Here is a 10,000-nt window from a genome sequence, read left to right as displayed (position 1 = left end):
CACGCAATTGTTTACATTCCAACGGCGGATTTTGGGCAAAATCTATGAGAAACACAGGCCAAGGCGGGCGACTTGAAACCATTTGCCCAGATATATTTTTTGATATCCTAACAGGTGTGTGTATATTTAACCCGTAGAAAGTGTTTTTATGGTATTTAAAGTTACAGCCCATAGAAAAATATGGCGATGTTTTTATGCAATAATTCTCTTGCGACACACTGTAAAATTTTGCGTGTCAGTTTGATCTCTTTTCGGGCTCAAAACTAACTTTGATTTATTTTATTTTTCGCTCAGTCATACCACGAAGACCTGAACTGAATATAAAATCCATTGAAAGATTCTCAAGTAGCTGTCCTGCGGAGCGCGAAGCAATCAAATATTCGAAAAATTCAGCAAAACCGGAAGTAGATTTTGAGCCCAATCGGGTCGAAATCGTTTTTGGCGTATTTCTACCAAAGAAAGCTGTATTAGCAGAAACTAACTATGTTCCGTTTCTATTCTTACTAGGACCTATCTATGGACAAAATACAAGCGAAGTTAATTTTTCGACTTGTGCCATTGATAGGCGATTTAGGTCCATTTTTATAGGCATTCACTCTTAAATCATACAGCAACAAGCCTGTCACCAAATATTGTTTTAGAATATCTGTCGGTGACCGACTCATCACTGCCAGTGTGACGTCACATAGCAACAAGTCAAGGCTTCGCTTGGCTTGCTCAATTAAGTTGTGTTCCTGAAAGTATGTCCCTTTATCTTTAGTAGTTTCACAGTGATTTTCTTTGCTTTGACATACTCCGAATAAAACACAAAAGCCAAACTCTTGTATGTAAACAAAAACAACGGTGTGGCTGACTAGGACCCTTTAAGGGAAGTTTTAGATGGCTCCAATGCATTGGGAACGAGTGTTAAAAAAAGAAAATTAAAAACACGCCTATTGAGGTTACCTTTGCTACACCCTGCCCCCTGTTCCGTAACCAGTACCCATTTATACATCTGGGTGAGGAGAGGCACTATGAGAGTACGAACACAATGCAATGATCCCCAATAGGGGTCCATTGCTCCAACCATTGGGCCATCGTGCCTCCTCCTCCGTAGAGTAGAGTGGAGTTTACCCTAACATGACAGTTATAAGTCTAATAACCCGTTCTACTGGGGCAATTTGAGTGTGTTGAAACCTTTTTAACATTGCGTAACCGATAGCAACTTAAGGCGACTTTAGGCGACTTAGGGCGACTTAAGGCGACTTAAGGCGACTTAAGGCGACTTAAGGCGACTTAAGGCGACTTAAGGCGACTTAAGGCAACTTAACGCGACTTTAGGTCGCAGAGTAGGCCTATTACACGTACACGTATCACGGCAAATATATCTATGAAAAATATGCAGGTACGATCTTGTCACAGTCACAGATTTGTTTATGTGGTCGGATAAATGGCTCTATTAAATTACATACTACATTATTTCTGCCATGCGCTTGGAATTGTCTCAGGGATCCTTATTATGAAAATGATATCCTCTTGCATGGTCTGTCGCATTCGTTTGAGTGGACGGCTCGGGTTATCAACTTTGGATGTTTCTGGCAACAAGTCTTTTGTTCAAGACCTTGATAAATAGCAGATACGTTCCTTCGTAATGCGTTTCTATGTTAAGTATTCTGATCGGCTAGACGCAACCACCGCGCTTTAAGTTCTTGACTTCCAGTCTTCCAATTCCTGAAGGTTTTGGAATCTGTCAGACTATCACTACGGCTTTGTAAGATCTTCGTGCAATTTGTGATATTTAGGCTCTTTCCTGGACTCCTTGAGTCCGTTTTACATTTCCCACAGCAGCAGTGTTTGCTTTCTAACATTGTTTAAGTTAATAAAAAACAACCGCTAGATCTCGAGCAACAATCTTTTCTTTTTTGCCTGATTTTGTGGTCCAGAAGACATTGTTTAAGTTAATAAAAAACAACGCGCTCATACAAAAACTTCTACCGGACTATAATTCGTGTACGAGTCATTTGGGGGTCTCTGGTGATGTCATCTATTTTTAGAAACTGTGCCCGACGCTGTTGAAGGATCCGCTGTCAATACCAATTCTGACACCATGTTCCGCGGGTCGGTGAAGATAAATGCTATCAGTGCGAAGCAACGACTGATGAAATTGCTTTCTTTTGACTACCAACTAAGGCACGCTGCCAATCACAAAATCGTCGACGCGCGACATATCGTAATACATTCCTGGAACCCTCCAGAACAACTACACTTCGACGAAAGGATGGATTGCAGGATAACGGCTTACCTTCTTACTCTTCTGATTATCCAGTGGTTACCGCCAGCGGAAGGATCTCACTTTCGGCATGCCAGTATCATGTGGGCTCCTACAGATTCTAACAGTAACACGGTAAGAGCAAATCATTCAGCACGCTCAGTATTGTTGTAGTAGGAGGGGTTTTCTACCATGCAAGCTGAGTTTGTTCAAGTGTTTATTGCGCAATTATGACTTGATGTATTTATTTGAGTTTTCAACTGCTATCATACAGGCCCTTCACAAACTGTCCATGTATGAGTGGATCTTAACATGTATCCACAGGAAATTGAGCGCTGTTCTTTCGCAAGCATTGTCAAGACCATTTTCGAGTTCATTTTTTTTTTTTTTTTTTTTTTTTTATCGTACTTTTTACTTTCATCATTCGTAAATCAATAATTGTCTTCGGCACCACTTTTGTATTTTTCAGCATCTTTTGAACTGTTCATATTTTGTGACTGAAGATCATTGTTCAAGCAGCCTCGTTGTTACATGCTGCCACCTTGTCTTTGAAGAGACAATATGAATTATACGTTTGAATCTTTTATTTCAATCACTTGCGAAATCATCTACGACATTTTCCCTTATTTCCCAAGTGCTCATTTGCGGAGTTAGAATTTTTTGAACAGAATTTTTTTTTAAAGTGCTACATTTGCAAGAATCTGCGAGGCTGCACACCAATGAATCAGTAACGGACTTTAGATTTGAGTTCGAGTACGAAATCGAGTACGAGAACGACGTTTCAATTCTAGTTTTCACACTCCACATGATCAATTACCCATCTCATCCCATGAGCTACAATGTACCGCTCTACCTAACACCACCATGAACAGCGAGAGCTGTGGAAACGTCACTGGTTTGAAATTCGAAAATCGTGCTCGTACTCAATCTCGTGCTCGTAGTCCAATCTAATTGTCACTAGTAAGGAGCTGAGAATGTTCCATGCTTTAATTTTATATTCCAATTATTTCGACGATAGTCGATGTTTGATTGGTGCTTTCAGTGTTAACATGTTTGCTCCTTTTAGTTTAAGAGGCATGCCTAGGCCTGAGAAGTAGCTTGTTGTTGCAAAGCGCATTGAAAACTGTTAACATGAATTTTAACATGGAGCTGAGGTTTAGATCAAAGATCTAAAACTTCTACAGTCGATTTAAAGTCTGCATGTGAGCCAAGTTGCCCATCAGGCCGGCGCTTATCTCCGGGTTTTGTATCATGAAGTGATTAGAAGTATTTCTACCATAGCCAGGATGAGAAGAGAGTGCCTCTCAGGGTTACCCTAGACTAAATTCACCGATACGCATTTCAAAGACACAGTGAGAATTAGGTATCTTGCCCAAGAACACAACACAATGTCCCCGGCCAAGGATCGAACCGGGAAGCTAGATCCGTATTCGAGCGCACAAATATGAGGCCACCGCGCCTCCTTTGAGTAAATAAAGAGCAACATCATGTTCGTTATAGTAAAACTTTAATTAAACAAATTCAGTTAGTTATATTCTAATCCGTATTCGACATTTGCAGGACTGCACACAAAAGACCGCATGCAGACTGCAGACATATTTAACTAATATCATATTCCCATTTCCATTATATTACCGAAAGCTATTAAAAAAGCCTAACCTGAGCGCTATTCTGGCTAACCTGAATGATATTCAAGCTATCCCGAGCGCTTTTTAGGCTTAAATGCTGTCTGCAATATGCAAATGCCATACAACTCATTCTAATAAATATTGCAACAAGCCTAAGTATGTGAAAGCTTGTTGCCGATCAGTCTAGCCCATTACAAACTCTGCAGTGGTAAATTTATTGATGACTTTACTGAAGTTATAAAGAGTTCAGAACTCCCGAATAGCTCATGCATTAAGATCTGGTGGTTCATAGTTACATACGGAAACGCACTCCGTGTCGATGGGGTTTCTGGTTTAATTCATGATCTTCAGTCCAAGCTATCTTCTTTCATTTCAGTCGTCATGGTTATTGCCTCTTTAAAAGGGCTTGCTCGGTATTTAGAAAATTATGAGAGTCAACATTGAATCTGCAGGGAGGGGGAGCTCATTAGGCAATAAAATGCTTTGTGTGATTTGTGCATGAAGCTTCGTGGCAGAAAAAAAAAAAAATAATAAACTGGACGGCTTGAATCACTTACCGGGATATGGCTTGCGTGAGTTCATTTTACCGTAGGAAGGTTTTTTTCCTTTTTTTTTTTTTTTAATAACAATATATTTTTTCCTCATCACAGACAAAAGACGCTACTCACACTGACAAGCCTTCTCAGACGCTTGACCGCTAGACTTATAGCTCCAGGGCTTTTACTAATGACGTGAAATTGAAACTGTGACTTTTGACAACGGTGTCATTCACGATTAATCCATAGGCGAGTAAACCTGATTGAGTGACAAGATAAGATCTGAGTGATTTGCATTTCCATGCATAGGCAGTTTAAGCGCTGTATTACCTGTCACTTTTGGTCGGCGTGCAAAATTACTGGTTTCTCAAAATAAAGCTTCACAATAATTGCAAGGACGACAATAAGCGAGAAGAAATGTGTAAAAAGTTTTACTACATGCCTTATTAATTCATTCTGTAGTCGAATTTCATATTTCAAAGTATATGCGCACTTTTACTGGGCATTCGCTGAAACACAACAGGACAACACAATACACTGACGACGACAACTAATAAAAAAAATTATTGGATGAGGTTTTTGTGATATCCGGAATAATCAAGGTCGAGGTAAGTGATATCAGCCGAAGCCGCAATTGTGCGGGGAACGCCCGCATATCAACGCAGAAAGACGTTCCCTTGACTTTGATGGACAAATTGCCCAAGAAGGTAATAACCCCATCTCGTATCTGTTATAGGTCGGACATAGCAGGACATTTGGTCACGTCTAAATCCCGAGGGTAGAGCATTTGAAATTCTGTTATTGCCGGGGACCGGGCATTTGCCTACCCCCAGGAAAGCTCAAGAACGCTTGCTATCCCTGTAGCTTTGGTCTCTCGCACGTGGCGGAGAACGCAAATATCAGTGATGTTGCCGTCTCTTATTTATTTCATCTCCTGTTGATCACACTGGATCAAATGAAATTAATGACAGCGTAGACATGCCACAGACTTTCCAATCCGTTAAGTTATGAACTTGAAGTAATTAATGTAAAGTTTATATGAAATATTTCATATATGAACTGCGGTTATAGATGAAAGTGAAGAATGATCATCACAGTTAATTTTCCAATAACTGCGATGATCATTCTTCACTTTCATCTATAACCGCAGTTCATATATGAAATATTTCATATAAACTTTACATCATTTCACTCCTCACGGGAAGACATGAACTCAATTGACCTCGCTCCCAATGTGTGGCTTCATAGCTCAGTTGGTAGAGCATCGCACCGGTATCGCGGAGGTCACGGGTTCGAATCCCGTTGAAGCCCTGATTTTTTTCAGGCTTCTTCTTTCCAGTTGCTTAAATTGGAAAATTAACTGCGATGATCATTCTTCACTTTGAAGTAATTAAAGTAACTATGCAGCTGGGGCTAGGTAGCAATTTTTTTGCTTAAAAAAAGCATATTATAGGCTAAAACTTAAAGAATGCCAGAAATGGAAAGAACGTATCGAAAGTAACAAAATTGCCAACACACAGATTCTTTGTCCTTTTTTGGCATCATTTTAGCCCATAATTTTATGAAAAGTAGATCACGTGGTGGCCTAGCTGTAAAGGACCTATTGCTAACATAAACTTTTTTCAGTCGGGTGAAAACGACCTCCTACTCTGTGATTGGGTAAGCCGGAGCATGGGCAGACAGATAGGAAATGATTTACATTTTTGTGCGTTAAAAGTATTTCTCTTATATCGTCTATTGTTTTCTCCACAGATACGTTTTAACTTCCGTCTGGCTTTTCGAAGATCATCCCAAAACTGTGACCAGAATACAATAAGCCAGGGTAAACTTATTAGGGTGGGTTCATGGAAGGCACAGTGCATAAGCGCTTCCAATCCACCATGCAATTCGTCTGAGATAACAGTTGGTAACGCAGACTTCTTTTGTACCGACTATAGTACAAGCGAAGATTGGACCATGGGTGGAAATACATTCACTTATACGTTTCCTTCTACCAGTAAGGAATGGTCTGTAAGGTATGTTCTTTTGTGTAGAGACGATTTACGGAAATCTTTTAAAGTATCACTAACCCTCATTTTTTTTTTAGTGAAATCCATTAGTTTCACCAACTACTTCAGCGAGGAAATTACCTCGATTGACAAAAATCCCTGCGTTTCTACAGGCGTTTGAATTTGTAATTTCTATGTTCACGCCCGCGCAAAGTGGAATCTGGGTCGAGTTACTGGTGACGTCACTTCGGGAACCCGGCTAAAGCACTCAAGAGACTTTTGACTGAGCTTCGAGCGTTGACAAAATAATAATTATTTATAAATAACATATTTGGGCAAGATTTTTCGGTGAAAGAACTGTATAATCTAGCATTCAGAGTCTAACTGCGATGAGGTTCACCTTGCATTCTGCAAAGATTTAAACTTGCACTATCGCATCTTCGCATGTATTATATTCTTCTCAGAGGCAAAGCATTGTTTTTCCCGAAATGACGCTAGGAGCCAACTCTTCCCATTCTCCGCTATTCCTCGGTCGTGAACATGAAAAAGGACAATTTTACAAACTTTGAAAATTCATACCAAAATAACGAAAATAGCTACAACGATATTTTTTCGCAGCGGTGATCAGGAAAAGAAGGAAACTTATATTACCGAAAAACAATTTTTGGAGTTAATAGCACTTTAATGAAATAAACAAATGGATCGATAGATTTTTCTTTGAAGCAAAAGACAGTTTTTCTGTTATTTATGCTGACTTTTCACGAGAGAGGGTTACTGCGGTTATTGCTAACCATATTTTAGTAACCTTTAAACTTCCAAAAAGGGAGAAGCTGTTTATACAGAAATAAATAACTGAGATAGACAATAGACAACTTCCACTTTACGCGGGAAATTCATCTTTTTGCACAAAACCTCGGAGAAGTGTTACAACAATGCTGTGGAAACCGTACCTCGTTACCTTCGCCGCTCTTTATTTTATTATTATTATTATTATTATTATTATTATTATTGTTATTATTATTGTCATTATTATTATTATTTTCTCTATAGCTTTGCTCCCTGAAGTGTCGGATAATGTTTAAAGGTTATTGCTCCACTTTAAAGATCGCAGCACAGCTTGTTCTTCATGTTCTTGTATGTTTTTCGGTCAAGTTAACAAGTTTATCTTTGCATTGCTTTCAGGTCTTGTCACAAGACATGTCTCGCTTAAAACACCTGCTTCGTAGCTCTTTAGAAGAATAAGCTTTATATTTTAAACTCTGAATATTTAAATTGTTTTCGTTGGTAGTAGAACGCCATCCTTTAAGTTCCATATGTAACTTGTCTTTGATTTGTTGTTGTAGTTGTTGTTGTTTTAATTTTAATGTGAAATATTTACCTTGTTTACGGTAATTAGCTTTGCTGACTGCTGTTGGATTTCATTGTCCCGTGGTGGTAGTAATTGGCTGGTGTCTGCAAGCGTCAACCTTGCCAGACGATCCGATAATGGCAGAATCAACTCATCTCCAATATCAAGGAGCGCTGCAATTGTCCGATTTAGAGAGGGTTGTCCCCAGTCTCTAAGAATCCCTGTTGAAGACCCGGATGGTGATGTCGTCAGGTGTCGTCATTCAACTTACTCAGAGTCTAGAATTAACAATGACAGCTTTCCTTACGGGGTACTTGACGAGGTAAATGAGTTTACGGTTGGGTTTCAGCAAGCATTTTATTTCCGACCACGTTAAAATATGTAATACGCATTGGGCTAATTGGCCACTTGGAGGAGCAAGAATGTTGCTGTGATCATCTTCAGTCAATCCTAAGTTTTGATTTAAATAAACCTGTTTTAACCACTTGGCTTGTTGTAAATATACTAGAAATCCGCGAATTTATTTGGAATGGCCGATAGACTACGATAGCATTTGTATCAGTATACGAGTAGAATTCTATTAATGATTAGCTAGACCAGTGTAAAGAGACAACCTTCTGAATAACATTGCAGAAATCCTGTGTAATAAAGTACAAAGGTCAGAAAAGGACAGTTGGCACTTACGCTGTAGCCCTGACTTTAGAAGATTTCCCGGCAGGAACTACAGACTTTAGTAACGTCAAACCATTCAGCGCTGTGGGGTTACAGTTTCTTGTCATAGTCACTGCTCATTCTGGTTCTTGTAATGATACTCCCGTATTTGCTGGAAGCACTCCTCAAGATGGCGAATGTTCCGAAGTGCAGGTTGGCTCGGTGTATACAGCAGTCATTCAGGCGTCTGCTTCAGACGTCTCAAAGCAGTAAGTTACTGAGATCTGGGCAAGTTATTAGGTTGTAGCCAAACATGTCCCGTCACGGGAATGGGGGAAGAAAACAGATCCCCTTGCCTCAAGAATATTAATTATTAGAAATTGTTTATAGTTTGTGCTGAATTATTTTCAGGTATCTCCAACACAATAAAGTTGACGTCAATAATCCAATTCAATCAACTGTGGACCCTAAAATGTCACACAGCTTAAGACAAAAAGAATTCATACAAATTTTATCGAAAAAGGTCCATTTAGGAGAGAACTGTACTCTTCTCTTCTCTTTTAACCATTTTTGTGGAAAAAATGCCTGTCCCGTTTCGTCTGTAAAAATTCTGAATTAAGAGTTTTTTTTTTCTTTGTAAATACTTATTGTTAAGACGCAGAAACTAATTATGTATTGTTTTCTCTCTTTTATTGTCTTATCATTGATTAAAATAACAACTTTTCTTAGGATTGCCGAGATAGTCACATCTTCTCCAGTGGGAATGCAACTAACTACTTTAAGCAGCCGTGGAGGGTTCTACCAAAGAAACGTCACGTGGTACCCAAACCAGCAACAAATAGGACAACAGGTGTTCTGCTTTAAAGCGGTGGACTCGGCGGGGTAAAACTGGTTACGAGTAAGTCTCATCAACTTAACGCGCGGGAAGCACAAGAATACTTTTTGATCGTATTTGCTGTTTAATTCACCGTATATTTACAGCGCGAAATCGGTCTGTTGTTGATTCGAATCATTGTTCTCTATATACGTCTGTACTTGAAATCCTATCCGCGAAAACTGGTCGTTTCCCGAAGGGCAATAACTCTGGAAATCGAAGCTTCCTGTGCGAGGTACGACTATGCCGAGACGGAAAAAAGAGACAAAGGGTGAAACTGACCATCACATGATTCGTTAACATTTAATGTGTAATGTTCTGTTTACTTGGCCACAGATTTGGAACTGAACAGCGATGCGTCACGATCCTCGTAGGTCAAAGTGAGTACTAACTAAAAGAAAATGTACAATTATTTTGCTATCGATCCGCATCGTAAAGTTTAACCTCGTAAAATGCGATTTAGATGACAGAAGAAAAAGTAGTAACGAGAAGTAGAAAACGTTTTTGATGTTTTTATCCACATGCAGTGTTTGAAACACGAGTGGAAATTTGGGAGAGCGAGAACTATCCCCAACTTTCAAAAGCGTTTCCTCAAGTACAGAGAAACTAGGAAAGCATGTTTTCTATATCGTTTAGGAAACACTGGGGGGGGGGGGGGGGACATAAAGAAATCAGTGGTTTATTTCTCTATGGAAAAGTAAATTCTTTCTGCTCGCGCCATCATTCA

At 39.4% G+C, this 10,000-nt stretch overlaps 1 protein-coding gene across 1 annotated transcript in view; it reads left to right on the top strand.

Annotated features, from left to right (window-relative positions):
• The first annotated feature begins 2,014 nt into the window (after nt 1-2,014).
• The window catches only part of LOC145488590 (uncharacterized), a 21,997-nt gene continuing 14,011 nt past the window's right edge, over nt 2,015-10,000 (top strand). Inside the window, exons 1-6 of the mRNA XM_081467479.1 lie at nt 2,015-2,383; nt 6,165-6,427; nt 7,797-8,070; nt 8,382-8,668; nt 9,129-9,281; nt 9,610-9,653. Of these exons, the coding sequence (XP_081323605.1) occupies nt 2,087-2,383; nt 6,165-6,427; nt 7,797-8,070; nt 8,382-8,668; nt 9,129-9,281; nt 9,610-9,653 (1,318 nt within the window). The 5' untranslated portion in view covers nt 2,015-2,086. The remainder of the gene's footprint in view (nt 2,384-6,164; nt 6,428-7,796; nt 8,071-8,381; nt 8,669-9,128; nt 9,282-9,609; nt 9,654-10,000) is intronic.

The sequence above is a fragment of the Orbicella franksi genome, chromosome 5 (genome assembly GCF_964199315.1).
Source record: "Orbicella franksi chromosome 5, jaOrbFran1.1, whole genome shotgun sequence".
NCBI lineage: Eukaryota > Metazoa > Cnidaria > Anthozoa > Scleractinia > Merulinidae > Orbicella > Orbicella franksi.
The sequence above is the reverse complement of the archived record's forward strand: the minus strand, read 5'-3'. Positions and strand labels throughout refer to the sequence as shown.